Source organism: Heloderma suspectum, chromosome 7 (genome assembly GCF_057233095.1).
Source record: "Heloderma suspectum isolate Gila_16-S chromosome 7, 16-S_ref, whole genome shotgun sequence".
In the NCBI taxonomy this organism is placed as follows: Eukaryota; Metazoa; Chordata; class Lepidosauria; order Squamata; family Helodermatidae; genus Heloderma; species Heloderma suspectum.
In genome coordinates this window covers 36,476,533-36,497,252 of record NC_139464.1, presented here as the reverse complement: position 1 = coordinate 36,497,252, position 20,720 = coordinate 36,476,533, and the positions used below count along the sequence as shown (strand labels likewise).

The 20,720-nt window shown below is 43.1% G+C and overlaps 1 protein-coding gene across 8 annotated transcripts in view; it reads right to left on the bottom strand.

The window, feature by feature from the left end:
• Nucleotides 1-4,454: 4,454 nt before the first annotated feature.
• TCP11L2 (t-complex 11 like 2) overlaps nucleotides 4,455-20,720 on the bottom strand; it is a 35,118-nt gene continuing 18,852 nt past the window's right edge. For all 8 annotated transcript variants that reach the window (XM_084809669.1, XM_084809668.1, XM_084809667.1 and 5 more), the window contains 5 exons: nucleotides 15,109-15,245; nucleotides 11,955-12,145; nucleotides 9,738-9,919; nucleotides 9,417-9,589; nucleotides 4,455-7,509 (listed from right to left, as the gene is read on the bottom strand). In XM_084809669.1, the coding sequence (XP_084665795.1) occupies nucleotides 7,265-7,509; nucleotides 9,417-9,589; nucleotides 9,738-9,919; nucleotides 11,955-12,145; nucleotides 15,109-15,245 (928 nt within the window). In that variant the 3' untranslated portion in view covers nucleotides 4,455-7,264. The remainder of the gene's footprint in view (nucleotides 7,510-9,416; nucleotides 9,590-9,737; nucleotides 9,920-11,954; nucleotides 12,146-15,108; nucleotides 15,246-20,720) is intronic.

The following is a 20,720-nucleotide window of genomic DNA, read 5'->3' as shown; positions in this document are numbered from 1 at the left end:
TGCGTAGAGGTTCCGTCACTTTGTCCGTCTTTTCTCAAATGCGTTGCTACGCTGGAAAGCAGAACTCCTCGGTCGGGAGAGGGTGAACACGTTTCATCAGAATACTAGTGGAGGGCGCAGTCCTATGCATGTTTAGACAGAAAAAAGTCCAGCAATTCCCAGCGTTTCCCAACCTGGGGAATGCTGGGAGTTATGGGATGTTTTTTCTGTCTAAACATGCATAGGATTGTGCCTTTATGTACCCCAAAATCCATCACTTAGCTTGGGGCTTCTTTCCCAATTTCCTGACAACAGGTATGTGTTCTATTCGACTTGTGCCGAATAGAACAGAAATAATTAAAATCAGTCAATTAAAATACTTTCAGATGAAAGCAATAGAAACACAATCCTTTACTATGTCTTACCAAATCTCACCAGGAATCTGTTCAGCATCCTCAGTCATTTCACTGCATATATTTTTATTCATTTCCATTTGTGATTGATTACACAATTTATATCGCATTTAACTCTCATGTATGTAAGATTTATGAGTGGATGCCATCTCTTTCCTGCTTGTCTGACAGGCAGAAATTCAACAGGTGCATAATTGCTCGCTGCTGCATGAAATCCCCACTTTCTATGGCAGGAAGACCTGTGCCTGTTGAATTTCTGATATGCAGCTGTTATGGAGGGGAGAGAAATGGTAACCTCAGAATAGGCTGTTGCAGTAAAACCAAACAAATGCCTAGTGGCACCTTGAAATCTAACACATGCTAGAATTGCATAAACTTTTGTGAACTAGAGCCCACCTCATCAGATGCATGGAGTTTGATCCTCCATTGTCAGGTGTGTGTGTGTGTGTACATATTTGTGTATTATTAGCCATCCTTGAGTTGAACAGGGCTTATTTTTAGGGAGATTGGGTTCCATTGTTTATGGCTGACATTTGTTGACATCTACCAGTAAGTCTTCAGATTTGAACAGACCACAGACATTTACTAGTTTACCAGTAAATTCACAGTTGAGCTCCTTCAGTAAATGTCATTCTTAACAGCCAACACCTACAGGCCAATGACATTTACTATGCACATATGTAAATGTGAAGAACCATGTTCATGATACAAAGATTTCATTGTTATAGCCCTGATGATTAGATAGTTTGTATCTTGTTTGATCCTATGCTGAAAGACAACTTTTAAATGTAACCCACTTCCAAATAAATATGAATAGGACTGGCCTTGGAAAAAGTTACACTGAATTTAATGAATTAAGTTTACTCCCAAGCAAATTGAGTTTACTCCCAACCAAACTGAATTCTGCAGTCTATGCACACTTGGAAGTAAATCTGACGGAAGTAACCTCAGTGAGTCCACAGTAAACATGCATAGTTTGGCAATGGGCAGAGCATTTGTAAGGAGAGCGGGAATGAAGTGGTGACGAGTTGTCCACCACTTCCAAACCCTGCCAACTCATGCTGGCCAAGGCAGGTGGAGGTCTTACTTTTTTCCCCTCTTGCCAGTGATTTATTTTTCCTCCCATTGAAACCAACAAGAGGGAAAATACCTGCGCGAACCTGAGGTTGACTTAGGCAAGGGGCTTAATCTTAGGGCCTCGTGAGGGAACCTAAGGGCCTTGGATCCAGCTGATCACAGGATAACCCAGAACATTCCATTTTGGGGCCTTCTGGCCATACAGCATCAGCAATAGATTTACACCAGAATTTTCTGTGGGTGTAAATGTGGTGGAGATAGGGATGGGTGAGAATTGTTTGGTTCATTTTTTTTTTATAAGAACCTACCAATATCCACAAATTTTCTCATAAACAGGACAGTAAGAACTTGAACAAACAAATTCAAATGTGGGACAAAGTGAAACTGACAGATTCATCCATCCATAGGTGGAGGTACACCTCTGCTCCATCCTAACCCACTCCATCCAGCAGTTCTGGGGTTAGGATGTCACTTCAAGTATCTGACCCAACCTGACACCCTCCAGATGTTTTAGACTCCAACTTCCAGCATTCCTGACCATTGGCCATGCTGGCGGGGGCTGATGTCCACAACATCTGGAGAGCACCAGGTTGGGAAAACCTGATCTGATCTACTAAAGAAGTCAAAGGCAGTCAGAAGTAGTATTCCTCATATAACTTCCCCATGTACATTAGAGGAAATTGACATGCCAGTTTGATGTGCTACATGGCCTGCACATCAAAAAATCTGAAGTTCAAAAAATCCTTCAGGGGGCAGTTATAGTTGATTCCATTGTCAGTACAGATTAGGTTAACACATGCATTTATAGCCCAAACACAAATTATTTATTACAAAACAACAGTTGCATATTCTTCCTTTTAATAATGTGTCTTTGAGTGAGGATCTGTGAATAAAACTGCTTTATATATCCTTAATACCAGAGTTGCAATAAAACAAAAGCTACTTCATCAGATCTTTGCACATGATGGATTCTACCATTAACTCACTTCTAGATTTTGGGCTTAACTATGGTAGCTTATGTCAGTTGAAGTTCATTTAGAGAGCTGTCTCAAATTCCTGGACAAGGCTATCAATGGTTGCTAGTCCAGATGGCTATATGTTACCACCAGTATCAGAGGCAATATGCCTATGTACACCAGTTGCTGGGGAACATGCGTGGGAGGGTGCTCTCGCACTCATGTCCTGCTTGTGGGTTTCCTGTGGGCAGCTGGTTGGCTGCTGTGTGAACAGAAGACTGGACTAGATGGACCCTTGGTCTGATCCAGCAGGACTCTTATGTTTTCATGTTCAGTCTTAACCCCCTCTGAAGGCTGGCTGAGGGAGGTTAGAATGGGATGCAATAGCCCCTCCAGCAGAGAGGAGCTGCACCAGTGGGGCAACCCATCTGGTCCAGAGGCCCCCGTACATCCATGGAAAGCCCTGTGGGCATAGGAGAATCACTGGCAGTCTTTGCACCAGTTGTAGAGGTTAAGGGCTCTGCCAGATGGGGGGTTTAAGGTTGTATTGGCTTGTCTTGTGTGGGCTGCCCCCCAAATCCCACCAACATTGTTAGCCTCCTGCAGTCCATCTCATATTTTCCCCCATATTTTGTCATTCTGCAAATCCCATTTTCTGGTGTTCTGCAAACAAAAAACAAACAAATATTGGTGTGGTTGTGTGATTTCAAGAGCATGCTGTGTTTTGTGTGTGTGGGGGGGTGTCTGTGTTTTGTGTAAGGTGGTGTTGCTGAGGGCGTGTTTTTATGGTTTCAGGGTGGCCAGACAGCCACATTTCTCCCTAGCCATGGAAGCTGATCACAGCTCTCCCCACTGCTACTACTCTTTCCTTCATTCCCCCCTCCCCTCCCCTCCCCTCCCCTCCTCAACACACACGCTCCTGTTTAGCAACAAAATCAAGGGTGGTGTGTTTGAGGCAACTTTGTACATCCGACAGTTTTGGTTTTCTCCAGAATTGTGCAATTCTGAAAGTCCAAAGGTTCACTGCTGCGCTTTTACTCCTGTGTAAACACCACAGGCCCAATTGAGATTGGGACTATGGCATTCTGTGAGGGGAGAGTTAAACCTTTCCTCCCAAAATTCTACCACTAACCCTTCGGATTAAAAAAAAAAATGACTAAAGTGGATACTCTTATTTAAGAAACAAAACAAAAACATGGTGGGGCTGGAATATCAGGGGAAAAACTGGTGCGGGGAGGTAGACAGTTTAACCTTCTGCTCCTGGAAGACCATGGTCTTGATCCTAGTCAGGGTGACATGCACTTACATGGGAGTAAAAGTGCAATGGTGAACCTCTGAACTTCTAGAATTGCACAATTCTGGAGAACAAACAAAAAAATCACCTTGGCACAAAGAATGTAGTGGGAGGAAGTAGCAAAGGGAGGGAAGAGCTTTGGCTATTCTCTGCTCAGTGGTGCGGACATAAGTTTGTGACATGTAGCGGCAATTTCCCCCCAACAATGTGAGCAGCCCCCCGAAATTCCACTTGTACGTTACAATGGAAGTCCAAAGATTGGTGGCCCTGGGAGCCCTCCATCTGGAAGAGCCCTAGGCTGAGACATTCTGGGGGCAGGCCTTAGATCCACTGGCTCCAAAGCCCCCTTTCTCCCCTAGCATGTCCCCAGATCGCGCTCCATAACTACACTAGGTTTGAACCTCGTGTAGTTAAATACCTTCCTATTGGTTACGATGGGTGGGAAAAGTGAAAAAAATCTACTAGTTAAAAAAAAACAGGCAAAAAAAATCTCACGCACACGCTCCCTGCCTTGGCTGCCATCAGCTGGCAGGGCTTTGGAAATGGTTTTCTGCTGCTTCATCTCCACCCCCCACCCCTGGGATTGTTTTGCCACCCTCGGCTCACTTACCGTCGATTCTGGCTGTAGTATCCATGCTCAAAACATCCAAGAATCAGTGTAGGTGGCACCTGCAGTTACGTCTTCATGCTTTGCATTGCTACTTTTTAAATTTCATTTTAATTTCCACAACCCTCTTTAATTGCAAACAGAATTTAATTCATACAAATATTAACACAAAAGCCACCTAACAAACCAGGTACATACAGTATCTTGTTTTCATTAAGCAAAATAGGGGAGGGGGGAAATGAAGGTAAACATATTTGGATAATTCCAGCAAACATGCAAGAGGGACAAGTTAACTCGACTGATTATTCCGTACATTGAAAAAGCTACGGACATTAGTTAGGCGATCGATACTCAAAGGCTGCTGAACAGTCATACCATGCTATATAAAATGCCCTTTTCAAGTCATTTGTAAAAACACAAAATAAAGATCGCTCTCTTAATCCTCTGCACAACTGTTTTCCAATAAATATAGGGCTAGTTACAGACTAAGGGTGCAATCCTTGCATGTTTAGAAAAAAGTCCTATAACTCTCAGCATAGCTGGCTGGAGCATGCTGGGAGCTGGAGGACTTTTTTTTGTCTAAACATCCATAGGATTGTGCCTTAAGTTAGTTGCAATTAGCCCCCATCAAAATGGAACTTAAGTTACTAATAACTTGTCCCATTGATTTCAATGGGGCTCAACAACTTAATTTGCCTCAGTCCAACCCCAAATTTCCCCAAGTTGATTAGAAGCTTGTGCAGGTATTATTGCTCAGTTTCATGTCCCTGCATATGTACAGCGGTTAAGAAAACGCGTGTGTGTGTATGGGTGTGGTCTACCACAAAATGAATACAATAATGTTTCTTGTGGAAGTTTATATCACCTAGCCATATCTAGGTCCAAAATACTGTTTTAGACCAATTTTTTCTTTCAAATGTAAGTACAGAGTTCCCTTATCAGTATTTGGGATGCTATTTGCTTCTTGATACAAGTTGTTTATGTACTGAACACCTTACGGTTCTATGCATAGGACTGGATCATTTAAGGCATGTGCAACTGAGCGAATGGAAGCAGGCTTCCTTGCCCTAGGAGCCATTTGAAAACCCTAGGCAGAGGGTCAGATACCCTGCTGAATAGGATGGGCTGCAGTGCAGGGGGGGAGGTTTATCCCCCCAAATTGTGGGATGGGACGGTACCTTCCATGACTGGAGCTCTGCTCACAGAAGGTGCTCCCATCTGATGTTTTTGGTCCCCCTTCCCACCCCATCCCATTCACTAGGGTCCCCTGATCTGTGTAATATTTTCAAGAGGCTGGTGGGGGTGCCGTGGGAAGGGGGTGGGAGGTCCGCTTCTGCCAGCCCTATTGTACATGCCTAGTATACATGTTAAATTGCAGCAGCTCTCACAAAGGGAAGTTTCTCAAAATCACCTTAATTTATCTAGAAAAGTGAAAAATAAATTAATTTTCCTTTGAATTGGAACAAAAAAAAAAGCAAGGCAAGAACAGGGCCCTGGACATTCTCTTCCAAAAGGCACCTTGAAAAGACTTGTGTGGTTTCAGAGAGTCATTTGTAAAGTCAAAGTTGGCTGCTGCTAGCATCTCTGGATTCATTAAACTAAACGATTGCTGAACATGCATTTGCCACAGCATTTTGTTCCTTGGCTTGATCCCACAGGAAAATAGGAACTTATAGGAAGAAGGAAATCATTTTGTGTTTCCCCTCTCAACAAGAAGTCAGCCTTAGTTTAAGATAACCAAGCAAAGCATACTTGGTAGAGATTTTTTTTAAGGACGTATATAGCTCTGTTCTTTAAAAATCCATATTTGCCCAAAAAACCACAGTGCTTTTAATACCAAGGACTTAAAAAAAATCTTTGTGATAGGCCCACCAGAAGCACTATATGGCAAGTGGGTTGCATGTGACTCCCAAAGTGGGTAAAGATTAATTCTTACCAAAAATACACTGTAGGAATATAAAACATCAACAGGGAGTATTTAAAGACATACCCGCTGAGGTGGTTATAGTTAACAGGTCTAACATTCACTACTTAATAGAATCACAGTGAACCAGTACTGTAGGTTATACTTCCTAGAATTGTTTTGTTTTTTCAAGTTATGACTGATTCTAATATAAAAAGGGAGGATTATATGTCCAATGTACTGTAGCCCTTCTATATTCAATAGTTTGAGAAATGCAAAAATATAGCTTAAGTATAGTATTGCAGGTTCAAGCAGTCTACTACATTAAAATGCTCTGCTGACTTCCATAAAAATTATGCACTTGATACCCTTCCAGATGCCATCCAGGCCTATGTTGTTTCTTTTAACATCCAAATAGTTTGGGACGAGGAAGACTGTATAAGGTAGGGGTCAAAAACCAGGGAGTCCAGGACAAGTTTGAAAACTGCCGTGTCCCTCCACCCCCTCCCAGTTGTCAACGCAGAAGCAAAATTGGGAGATGGACAGAATAACATTTTATTAGCAAGCCACTTTGGGAAAGGAGGGTTGTGGTGGTGATTAGGGGCCTAATATTTTAGTTCAGATTCAGTTTGAACTAAATTATTGAATTCCTGTTTCATTGTACTGAAGGCATTGGAATAAGCATATTAAAAATCTTAGTAGCTAATCAGCAGGTATTTACCCCATATATCACAAGTGCGTATGTAGGAGAAAACATTTACAGTAAACAAGTGCAATAAATGTTACAATCCATCATTATAAACAGAATTAATCCTTTCAAACATACACATATATATATTTTTATAATTTAGTAACTTTGCAGTGATTCAGGGAACTTTTATTTGAATATAATCTCTATAGTCTAATCCGCTTCAAACACACACATTTATCTCTCTTATTATCAGTCATTGTTGTAAGCTAATGCATGTTCAGAAGAACAACAATCACAGTATAAATACTGCAGGAAAAGGAAGGAACAAAAGAGGGCTAAATATTTCAGTTAGTAGAAGGCACAAGTTCTGTTTTGTTTGTTTCTGCCTCACTGAAAAGCAACTTTCGAAAAATATTTGCATAGAATGGTCCATACACCTGTTTATTAAGGTTAACAATGTTGACATACTGCGTTCCAATAATCTCTATCTCAGACTGAATCACGGCAAGGCCTCCTGGAATTACAGGCATAGACTTTTGAGAGCACGGAGAAGCAAGCAGGCTCTTCGCGTACAAATGAATTCGTTTATCTGGGGAGGGAAAGAGACTTTTAGACTTTTTCCTTGTATCATTCAGTACAGATAGCAAAACATTCTAAATATGAATGACAGAGACACCTTCATATGTTCAGGGCATGAAGGGGTCCAGGCACAGAAAGGGGCAGAAGGGCCTCAACACTGGGCCACCCCTGATATCCACATGCGGGATATGGACATCTGAGGCAGGGACACAAATGTGTGAAGACCTCTACACATTTAGGTTTCCCCAGGTTTTAGCTCCTGGGGAAGCCTATACTGTACAGAGGTTTATGTAGGTAGGCTTCCCCAGTTCAGATATCCACATCTGGACTGTAGACGCTGAGGCCAGTCCAGTTACTATTTTCTTTAAATGTTTTTAAGTTTAAGCAATGTTCTGCATTGCTATGGTAGCTTTCAGAAGGTTTCTGCATTTTCTGTAAAGCTAAATTTAAGTCTGGGCTTAACATTCACGTGCACTCAGTTCCTGCACAGAGGTTTGGGTTATTATGTTTCTCCAAGCAGGCTTCCTGGTGGATGGGATGGGATGGCCGCAGAGGTCAGGCCAACTACTACTAGCTTTCTCCTCTACTTCTCCTTTGATTGTCCCACTGTATTTCTGCCCTGGTCAGGAGTAGTAACATTTAGGTAGGTCTTGAAGGGGAACAATCACACTCACTCCACTATGTTTCAGACTACATGCGATTATTCCTCAGGAGCACACATGTCCTGTTATTATGGGGTATAAAAAACAACCACAACAAAGGTGGCTTTTTAAAATATGTGGCAATTTGATTGTGAATATATCTGAGAGGATGCCTTTGAATCCAAGAGGCTGCCTCTGAAACAGTGTCCCTGCCAGTTAGTTAACTTCAGTAAAGGAGGGACAGTGAAGTTCCTTAGATCAATCAGGAGCAGCCCCCTTCAGCTGCAAAACAATCACAGCCTTCTTTGCTCTCTGGAACTGGTAAAATGGACCAGGGAAGGCCAAAGAGTGGTGGCAGCAAATGTCACTAAATATATACAGTATAGACATAAACAGGTAAAGAAAAGCCCCATTCAGGCCTCCACTGAATGCAGGGCAGGCCCAAGACATATTGCTACCTGAGGCAGAATTGCAAATCTCTCTCCCTCCACACCCCCAACTGAAGGTGCATACAACCCAAGGCTGCCTGATTTTGGTATCCGAGGCAAAAAAAATCCCACAAGTGCCTCTCCTTTAGAGTAAAAATATAAGAATAATAGAATACCTAACAATTTGTTGCCCTTTCATGTTACCCAAAACCAACTGCCACCTCAGTCTGCCTTGTGGGAAGGCCGGCCCTGATTGAATGCGTGCAGAGGGATGGCCACAGAGTACGCCCCTCACCCTACATGCACTCACTGAATGTTTGAACACTGGTGCATGCACTACACCAGCCTCCCCTGGCCTGCTCCAGTTGTGTTGGACTACAGCACCCATCATCCCCAGCCAACATGGCCAATAGTGGTTGATGGGAGATGTAGCCCAACACTTCAGGAGGGCGCTGGGTTGGGGAAGGCGAGTCTACACAGTCAGAACCCATGCTGCTGATCAGGTTCCCAGCTGCGTGGACAGAGTCCCCAGCGCATGCAGCTGCAAGTGAAGGGGCTCCATTTAGGGGAAGGGTGGAGCTTGCTGTGCTTGCCCTCCAATGTGCATTCACATCTGATCACCCAAATGGGGCAGTGACTACACTGATCTGGGACCCTCCAGCATTCATCACTGAATCTGGATTATCTGTTGCAGCTCCCACTTCACAATAGGGCGGCCTTTTTCAAGCTAAACATATCCAATATATAGCAACTGGAAGGAGGATTTCATTGTGTCAAAAAACACAACTACATTTAAACATACAATAATATTAAGATTCTGGGAGACCCAAGAGTTTTATATTACTAACCAATTAAGGAGCTGATAGGATTGTCTTCTTCAGTGATGCTGCAGAGCTGACCCACTAGGTTTGATTGAACTTCCTTATTTAGTGGTGGAAAGCCCCTCTCAGTTAGTGACTTGTTTATTTCACTACACGTCTGAATACCGACTGCATTAAGTGCTTCTTTCAAATCAAATGTCCTGTGGGGAAAAAAGGGTCGGGAAAAGAAAGAAAGTTAACTGATACTGCTTCTGATCCCCCCCGGCCCCGCAATTCCCTTTTCAGTAATTCCCCATGCTCAAGTCCATGTTAGTTTTCTTCTCTCTGTGTTTTTTTTTTAAATCTTACTTCTTATTCATTCCTTCAAGCAGGACAAAGGAAATCTTCTTTTGTTTCTCAACGAACTCTGGAATGACCTCCATAGCTGCAGGCACCATGTTGCTGGTTATGAGAGAGATGCAGGCTACAATCTTCAGCTGATTCAATTTCTCTGATAGCTCCCGAAGGCGACCTTCATCCGTCATTAGTGTCTGGAATGGAAGTTCAGAGAAAAACGTGTCATTTATAAGCCATCAAACCTCCAATAAGATTTAATATAGAAATATGTCTTTACCAGGAGTTCAGGTTTTTTTTTTTTATCAAAGGAGTTCATTTAGTGAGGACAAAAATTGGCTTCCAAGAAATATAAGCTACCAGGCATCCTACTGTGTTCAAAAAAGCCTGTGCTATAAAACATAACATTTCCATGTTTACTTTCTCCATAAATATTCAGAATTAGTTTCTTTGTTCTTAAATCTGTAACAGTGAACTGCACCTCCACCTCCACTGTGTTAACTTTACTTGATACATCAGTGGCTCCCATCAGTTTCTATGGCAGAAAGCCCATCATACAGTCAAATGTTTCATTAGTAACTAATAGCTACCAGTGATGTGGGGTGGAAAATGTTCCACTTTGTTAAGTTCATTAGAATGGATGGCAGCTGCATATACAATAATAGGCAACTCTGGCAGTTTCAAAGTTATAGATACTTTAGATTGCTAACATTTATTAGTATGTCAACGATTTTCAGTACCTTTCCCTCGCTTAAATTTAAACAATACAAAGGAATTATGTGTGATTGACTCTGCATTTTTACAAATGTCCCAGTAAAAAAATCTACATAATATAACATTTAAATAACATTAAGTGTGCTTTAGTCCCCCCCACCTCATTTTTTTTGTACAGGTCATGTACTTGCAGTGTATTGGGACAACCCCCCCCCCCCTTTTTAGCTTTGTTGGTTACTAAATACAAGTGAAACAAACATGGTAAGTTGGATCACTCTCAGGCATCAGATAATTTTTTGATGCAAACTACTTTATGCAAATTAACCTAATCTCAAAATCTTCCAGAAAACCCAGTAACTACCATATCAAATTCAAGGCATGCATTGCTATAATGCAAAGAAATGGCTTAAAACCCCACATATTGTATGCTTTGCCTAATGAAAATGAAACTTTAATATGAGAAGCCTGATATGCTCTACAAAAAGGGACCATTCTTTAATTCTGTGGGATCCAGTCATCTTCCCTCAAGGTGCTGTTTCTGCTGGGGGAGAGGGGATATTTCCAGTCCATCACATGCTTTCTTCACCTTTACTTATAACATCTAGCAGAGTGGGGATAGTTTAACTGGGTCCAAAGATGATGAAGGTCTCGTTGTTGCGGATTCCTACCTTTAAAACCCTGCATGGTTTGGGACCTGGGTATCTGAAAGGCCATCTGCTCCCATATCAACCTCCCTGTGTACCAACATCATCTTCAGTGGCTGCCTCTGGATGCTCCTGCCCCGCTAATCTGAGGCGAGGCAGGTGGTGACTAGAGGGTGTTCTCAAATACGCTGCTCATTTTATGGAATTTTCTTCCCAAGGAGACTCGTCTGGTGCTTACATTAATGCCTATTCAGTACCAGGCAGAGAGCTTTTCAGTGTCCCAGGCCTTTTAACTTCTGAGATTCTTTTTGTGCTGCTGCTGTTTTCTCATTTCACTGTTTAATTGTTGTTTATTATGCATTTATTTTATAAAGCTTTTATCTGAAACACCCTGGAAATTGTTGTTGTAGGGTGTTATATAAAACAAAATAAACAAACACATTTCACCAGCAAACAGCCAGGAATGGAAGGACTTGCATATTCTTCCCATGTTGACCCCTACCACAATTTCCATTCCTGTTTTTAGATTGGAAGCCCCTTAGTGTGGGGATCTGTCAGATCTGTTATTTGTGAACTGTCATGTACCTAGATGGCACTAATAAATAAGTGAAAAACTCCCTTACTGAAAAGACCCCTCAGAGCCAATTTAGCATCTCTGTAATCCTTGAGCATGCTAAATATCACTTGGCTATTCATCCTTCCTCCTCTCCACAAACCTGCTCCTACCCACCCATGTTCAGGAAGGCCCCTTTCATCATGTAGGAGACAGGATACAATGCACCAGGTGCTGGATGTGTGCTAGCACAGTCAAAAGACCTAAGTGGGGAGGGAAGCTTTAAAAGTCCTTAGACACTCAACAAAATTTGTGTTTTACCTCAGGAATAGGTTTTTTCTGATAATCCCACTGCAAGAGTTTCAAGTAGCTGTTTGTTAGCACCAAATTAGGGCTCAGATTTGGTTTAGAGTTCCCATAAGCACCAGGAGACGGAGACATTTCACAGGAAGCAGAAGATAATTCATCCTGAATTGATTCCCTTATCCATTCTGTCGTCAAGTCTAGCGCACCTTATAGTTACAAGACAAGAAAGAAAGAAAGAACTATAGTGCATGTTTTACATGAGAACATTCAGCTTGCTACAGGTAATAATTACATAGCCAAGCAAATAAACCTATGTGGAGGCGGTAAACTTCAGAGCCCTACTAACAAAGAGGAGGTGAAAACTTAGAATGGGAGAAAGGGGAAGAAAAGTTAGAGCTATTTGACCAAGGCCACTTCATGGCACACTGGTTGCAATTCTAGCCTACATGGGACAGCAGCAATCATGTCACTGCACTACACAACACAGGAGACACTCATGGCAGGAAGAGAGAAGGTCATTGCGTAACGTAGGCACAGTCTGTGCACTTTCTGCCCACGCAACCAGACACAATAGTATCATAACAGTTCAGAAAGGCAGGGCCTCATTTGGAAGCATAAAGTCTCTCTCTCTCCAGTGCTTCCACATGAAACTACAACAAGCAAGTTGTGACTTGTGCAAGAGAGATGATTTCAGACATTAGAAGCAAGTCTTATACATGTTTGAGATCTTTTTTTTTTTATTAAAGACAACCCACAGCGGATCACAAAGGCCCAGTTCACATGCAACGAGAAGCAACCATGGATGAGTTTTCCTGCAGGGCTTTCTGTTGTGGCGGCAGTGACTGTTCTGAATATTTGGGGTGTGGTGGGAGTGCACCGTAGTTTCTCGTTCCATGCGAACCCAGCAAGGGTGGATTTGTTGGGGTGATTGACAAGCCATCAGCAACCCTAAAACAGCCCGTGAGTTCTGGGTGGCTTGTCAACCATCCAACAACCCACCTTCACCGGGTTCACACGTAATGAACCCCTGGTTGGTGATCCAAGTGGTGGGGGCTCTGACTGCTAACTTGGCGCCTGTGGGTGCCACAACCCACCGGGGCTAATAAGCCACAGTGGCCTGCAGTGATCGTGCAAAGCAGGTCAAAGACTATGCTTCTTCAGAATGTCCTGTCTTTTCAAGCCATTACGGATTCCTGTCTTAAGTAAACGATTGTACCAAGCTCAAAACAAATCAATTTCATTGTAGCAGAAGTTCATGAGACAGTTTTAACTTAAACGTTCAGGAATGCCAGCCCAGCGTGTGTTACGTACATCACCAGTCAACCTTCCCAATAGTTATTTTCTAAACTGCCACATAGTAATTCCTTTGCGGATTTACAATAGCGAAGCATTATTTCCACTGCAATGTTGTCGTGTGCTATGGTTCATGAGGAGAACCCCTACTCCCAATTACATAGCATGCAATGACTTGTGGGGTGGGGGGGGGGGAGACTCCTACTATTCTTGCATATTTTTTATGGCCTGCACCCAGTAGCAGAGTTTCAAGTCTGTTTGCTTGAGATTTCAGGAACCTTACTCCACATGTATTTCATAAGCAAATCAAAAGAGCATTTTATTTTTAACTCAAGGAAATAAACTTTGGATCATTCTTATGCTTCATTATCCATGGTGTACTCCCAACCCTGCCTTTTGTTTCAAATAACAGCTCTAAGATTGGATGCGGATCTTCTAAACGAACCTAGCCAGCTTGCACTTGCCTCTTGCTGTACTTCCAGTGCAAGACTAAAGAACTTGCATGGAAAATGAAAATGCATATATTCTGAGGGCAGAAAGAACTCATGCGTTCTCAGCCAATCATTTTTTTTTTTTTAAACAAATATTACATCAGAGACTGATTAAAAAAAAAATTCTGCCGCTGTTTTTTAAGAACACCTGAAGCTGCTCTTGGGGCATGTCTGCATAGGGAGCTCAGGGTCAGCCCTACTGCTGGAGCACTTCCCCTGGCAAAAACATACCCGTACACTACACTCAACATCTAAGGTCCTCCTCCAGGTGCCACCTCCAAGGGAGGCTCAGAAGACAGCAGCAAGGGAGAGGGCCTTCTTGGTAGTGGCCCCCCAATTATGGAATGATCTCCCCGATGAGGCCTGCCTGGCACAAACGTTATCTTCTCAGTGCCAGTTCAAAACTGTTCTCTTTTCCCAGGCATCTGGCAGCATGTGATGAGTTTTAATAGATCTTGGATTTGTTTTATGGTTTGGCTGATTGCTCAAAGTTGTTTTTAGATATGCTATCTTTGTGTATACTGTCCATTTGTGTGTTTCTTATATTTTTAAATGTTGCATATTGTATTTAACATTTTAACCTTTGTAAACCACCCAGAGAGCTTCGACTGTGGGCCAGTATAGAAATGTAAGTAATAATAGTAGTAGTAGTAGTAGTAGTAGTAGTAATAATACCACCATTAAACCAGGGGTGGGAGACCTCTTTCAGCTTGAGGGCTGAATTCAGTTGCAAAAAAAAGCTCTGGGGGCTGCATCCCAGTGGCAGGTGGGGTCAGAGACAAAGGGGGCAGAGCCAAGGCCAAAATTTTTTAAAATACCAGCATATTGTAGCTTAAAGCTCTTCCTGCCAGTGACTAAGCCTTAGGAGAGGCATTTCAATGTTTGAGAAAGGGGAAAAAACTGCATCAAAGCCAGGAAGCCACCAAACAGTTGGTAGTTGTGGGGAAAAGGGGTGCAGCCATGGGAAGGGGACACAGCCATTTGGGAACCCCTGGTAGACAATGCAGCCTGCATACAGAGCGCAACTCCTTTCGTTAATTGTGTTGGTCAGGTGAGGTATCAGGCCAAATTGCACAGGAGCATCACATAGCTTTCAGGTCTCTTACCTGCTGAATAAGCACAGGAGAGACCCTGGATAAAACCTCTGACCCAAAGCACTTTTGTGACTAAAGGCTATCTCTCTGGTACCACACCCTGAACAGGTTTTAGAAGGTGACTAAGACGTAAATTCCTTCCTCCTCATCTGTTCGGGGCTTTTCTTTCAAGATAGCTAGGAGGAAGAAGACGCAAATACCCCACGCACCCCTGGCCTCTTCGTAGCCCCAGGCAACAAGCTGCATTGCCAGGCCACTGGCTCTATCCTTGTATGTAAAGGGAGAACATACTGGGTGTTTCTTCAAGTATATCTTGGAATTTCGCTCTTTCATAATCCACCAAGTTACGCTGAAGATGAGGTCTGAGACTCTGAATAGTAAAATTAACCATATCCATTGTCATGAGATCCAGAACATGGAATATTTGCCTGAAAGGAAGACAAGAAACAACTTTACAAATATGCATCAAGAGAAACCTGCTCACATAGGCAGCGGTTTGGCAGCAGTCCTTTCCAACAACAGAGAATGCAAGGGTGCGCACGCATACACACACACACCTTAATTCTCCAGCAGTTCAGTAGGAAATGGGCAACCGTCCCCCTCCCCGTCCCAGAAGAATCACAGATAAAGTATGACACCACAGAACTATTATTAGAAGCTACCCTGGCTTTTAATATCCACAGTATTAGTGGACATACTGTGTACGTTTGTATATGGTTTGTTAAGAAACACAGTCTTACATTAGCGGCAAAATCCTATGCATGTTTAGACAGAAGTAAGTCCTACAACCCCTTTCATGGATCACTGCCTTGTTGTGGCGAAGGGGCTTGCGTAACTCAGTGAAGCCATAAGCTATGCCGTGCAGGGCCACCCAAGACGGACAGGTCATGGCAGAGAGTTCTGACAAAATATGGTCCACTGCAGAAGGAAATTGCAACCCACTCCAGTATTCTTGCCAAGAAAACCCCATGGAACGTATCACAAGGCTAAAAGAGATGACGCCGGAAGATGAGCCCCTCAGGTCGGAAGGTGTCCAATATACTACTGGGGAAGAGCAGAGGGTACTTCCAAGTAGCGCCAGAAAGAGTGAAGCGGCTGGGCCAAAGCCGAAAGGACACTCAGCTGTGGATGTGTCTGGTGGTGAAAAGAAAATCCGATGCTGTAAAGAACAATATTGTTTAGGAACCTGGAATGTCAGATCAATGAATCAAGGTAAGCTAGAGGTGGTCAAACATGAGATGGCAAGATTGAACATCGACATCTTGGGAATCAGCGAACTAAAATGGACAGGCATGGGCGAATTTAATTCAGGTGACCATCATATCTACTACTGTGGGCAAGAATCCCTGAGAAGAAATGGAGTAGCACTCACAGTCAACAAAAGGGTGGGAAAAGCAGTACTGGGGTACAATCTTAAAAATGATAGAATGATCTCAGTACAAATCCAAGGCAAACCATTCAACATCACAGTAATTCAAGTCTATGCCCAAACCACTGATGCTGAAGAAACTGAGGTTGATCGGTTCTATGAAGACCTACAACACCTTCTAGAACTAACCCCCCAAAAAGATGTCCTCTTCATCATAGGGGATTGGAATGCTAAAGTAGGAAGTCAAGTAATCACTGGGATAACAGGCAGGCATGGCCTTGGTGTACAAAATGAAGCAGGACAAAAGCTAATAGAGTTTTGCCAAGACAACACGCTGATCATAGCAAACACTCTTTTCCAACAGCACAAGAGGAGACTCTACACATGGACATCACCAGATGGTCAATATTGAAATCAGATTGATTATGTCCTTTGCAGTCAAAGATGGAGAAGCTCTATACAGTCAGTAAAAACAAGACCTGGAGCTGACTGTGGCTCAGATCATGAGCTTCTTGTTGCAAAATTTCAGCTTAAATTGAAGAACATAGGGAAAACCGCTAAACCATTCAGGTATGACCTCAATCATATCCCTTATGAATATACAGTGGAGGTGAGGAATAGATGTAAGGGATTAGACCTGATAGACAGAGTGCCTGAGGAACTATGGATGGAGGTCCGTAACATTGTTCAGGACGCAGCACCTCAATCACTCCTAAAGAAAAAGAAATGCAAGAAAGCCAAGTGGCTGTCTGATGAGGCTTTACAAGTAGCTGAGGAAAGAAGGGAAGCAAAAAGCAAGGGGGAAAGGGGAAGATATATCCAACTGAATGCAGAGTTCCAGAGAATAGCAAGGAGAGACAAGAAGGCCTTCTTAAATGAACAATGCAAAGAAATCGAGGAAATCAACAGAATGGGAAAGACTAGAGATCTCTTCAAGAAAATCGGAGATCTCAAGGGAACGTTTTGTGCAAAGACGGGCATGATAAAGGACAAAGAAGGCAGGGACCTAACAGAAGCAGATGAGATTAAGGAGAGGTGGCAAGAATACACAGAAGAACTATACAGGAAAGATCTGAATGTCCCTGATAGCCATGATAGTGCGGTCACTGAACTTGAGCCGGACATCCTCGAGAGTGAAGTCAAGTGGGCCTTAGGAAGCATTACTAACAAAAAAGCTAGCGAAGATGACAGTATTCCAGCTGTGCTATTTAAAATCCTAAAAGATGATGCTGTTAAAGTGCTGCATTCAATATGCCAACAAATTTGGAACACTCAACAATGGCTGCAAGACTGGAAAAGGTCAGTTTACATTCCAATTCCAAAGAAGGGCAATGCCAAGAGTGTTCAAACTACCGCACAATTGCGCTCATTTCGCGTGCCAGCAAGGTGATGCTCAAAATCCTACAAGCTAGGCTTCAGCAGTATGCGAACCGAGAACTACCGGAAGTACAAGCTGGGTTTCAAAGAGGCAGAGGAACTAGAGATCAAATCGCCAACTTTCGCTGGATCATGGAGAAAGCAAGAGAATTCCAGAAAAACGTCTATTTATGCTTCATTGACTACGCTAAAGCCTTTGATTGTGTGGATCACAACAAACTGTGGCAAATTCTGAAAGTGATGGGAGTACCAGACCACCTTACCTGTCTCCTGAGAAACCTGTACGAGGGTCAAGAAGCAACAGTAAGAACCGGACATGGAACAACCGAGTGGTTCAAAATTGGGAAAGGAGTACGACAAGGCTGCATATTGTCGCCCTGCTTATTTAACTTGTATGCAGAGTACATCATGAGGAACGCCGGGTTGGATGAATCACAGATCGGAATTAAGATTGCTGTGAGAATTATCAACAACCTCCGATATGCAGATGATACCACCCTAATGGCAGAAAGCGAAGAGGATCTAAAGAGCCTCTTGTGGATGGTGAAAGAGGAGAGTGCAAAAGCTGGTTTGATACTCAACATTAAAAAAACTAAGATCATGGCATCTGGCCCCATCACTTCCTGGCATATAGAAGGGAAAGAAATGGAAGCAGTGACAGATTTTACTTTCTTGGGCTCCAGGATCACCGCAGATGGTGACTGTAGCCATGAAATTAAAAGACGCTTGTTCCTTGGGAGGAAAGCTATGGCAAACCTAGACAGCATAGTAAGAAGCAGAGACATCACCTTGGCGACAAAGGTCCGTCTAATCAAAGCTATGGTTTTCCCAGTAGTAATGTATGGCTGTGAGAGCTGGACTATAAGGAAGGCTGAGCGCCGAAGAATGGATGCTTTCGAACTGTGGTGCTGGAGAAGACTCTTACGAGTCCCCTGGACTGCAAGGAGGTCAAATCAGTCAGTCCTAAAGGAAATCAACCCTGAGTGCTCATTGGAAGGACAGATACTGAAGCTGAAGCTCAAATATTTTGGCCACCTAATGCGAAGAGAAAACTCTCTGGAAAAAACACTGACGCTGGGAAAGACTGAAGGCAAAAGGAGAAGGGGACGACAGAGGATGAGATGGCTAGATAGCATCACCGATGCAATGAATATGAACTTGAGCACACTCCGGGAGAGAGCGCAGGACAGGAAGGCCTGGCGTGCTATGGTCCATGGGGTCACGAAGAGTCAGACACGACTGAACGACTGAACAACAACAAAGTCCTACAACTCCCAGCATTCCCCAGCCAGCTATGCTGGCTGGGGAATGCTGGGAATTGTAGGGCATTTTTCTATTTAAGCATGCATAGGATTGTGCCCCAGGTGTTCGAAGAAAATGTAAGGTTAGAACATTGTATATTACAACCCAGTTTAAGTAATGTCTGTGCAGTTAAGCCAACAGACCCCACTGGAATGATGCAAGGCAGGCTTCCCCATGTTGGTACCTTCCAGATGTGCTGGACTACACCTGCTATCATCTCATCATTAAGAGCCATGATGGCTGGGGATGATGGGAGTTTTAATCCAACACTGGATTAATCTGGAGGGCACCAGGTTGGGGAACAGCAATCTAAGGGCTACCCCAGCACAACATGGTTTTGAATTATTCCAATAATTAAGGATGTTGCAATGGGCCAGAAGGTACTGAGGGGACATTCTTAGACCCTTGGCAATACCTGCATTTTTGGGAAAGAGAGTAAAACATTAAGCCTTCCCATGTGATGCTGTTGCACCAAGGAACAGCTTACAGGATGCATAATGGGAAATGCCTCCAAGAGATTTTCCAGATGATAATTTGGATGTCGTTCTTAGCCCCAAACCCGCACCCATAGTGTGATATCCCATCTACGTGCAATGGGCAGGGAATGGTGTGTGTGTGTGTGTGTGTGTGTGTGGGTAAGTTTGGAAGATCATAGCCCTTCCACACTTTTAATAAATTAGTCTCTACCCTAATCATGACAACATTGATTCTACCATTACTAAGAGCTCCTTAGCCATTGGGCAACAAAAGATACGAGCTGACGCCGTCTTAGGGCATTTCTACACCAGCCTAACATCCTGCATTTAAAATGGGGCTTTCTGCTTCCGTTTTAAATGCAGGATCACCACTGTCTCCCTTTACATGCGCTTCCTTTCCCCCCTCCCCTTCCCCCCTCCTTCTCCCCGTATCTGAGTCTTCCATTATCTTTCATTGATCTCGCTTCTCTTTTTGCTAACTCTTTTCATGGAGGTAACTGAAGCAGAAAACAGGGTAATTTGATAGCTCATTATCTGTGATCTATTTAAAAATGGAACAAAGGGCATTTAGTACAGGAGGGTCACAGCAGGGTCACAGTGTCATGAAAAGAGCCCGCAAACTTCCATGAAGGCGCAATCTCAATTGCAGGATAAAAGCTCCATGTGATGAATCCCTTAGGGTGCAATCCTATGCAGTTTTACACAGGAAAAAGTCCTATAACTCCCAGCATGCTGGCTGGGGAACACGGGGAGTTGTAGAATTTTTTCCTATCTAAACCTGCATAGGATTGTACTCCTAACTTAGTTGTATGGAATGCACACAGTGCAAATGGCAACTTTGTCAAATCTGTAATAAAGACGTTCTGTTACACTACTTTTGTTTTTGTTTAAGATATCGAGCAATAGCAGTTTGCACAGAAGCCACTATTTGTGAATTAACAGTTCATTTCACAAAACTGATTTTGGCTTTTCTTAAAAATTTAATGCATGACCCCAATGCAAAGTGATGCAAAATATTGGCTGAAATTCCACTGAAACGTTGTGAAACTGTTAGTAGGATGTTAGGTGCACTTTGTCGGACATATGTGCATGTTTGCAACTTTCATAACAATTACTAGCGCCTTTTTTGCTCCAAAAGGAGGAAATGACTTCCATACCAGAGACTGATTTGAAAAAGTGGCCACAAGGTGGCCTGTTTAAATAGCTTCCCCCGTTGGCTACTCTTCATGCACAGCAGCAATTTTCACCTTGCCATGACAGCTTCCACTAAAGCGTCTGCAATGGCAGAGAGGAAGCTGGCACATCAACGTGGCAAAGCGCTGCACATGGGACAGCTTGCTGCTTGGAGAAGCTCATGTAAGGAGCTATTGAAAACCAGC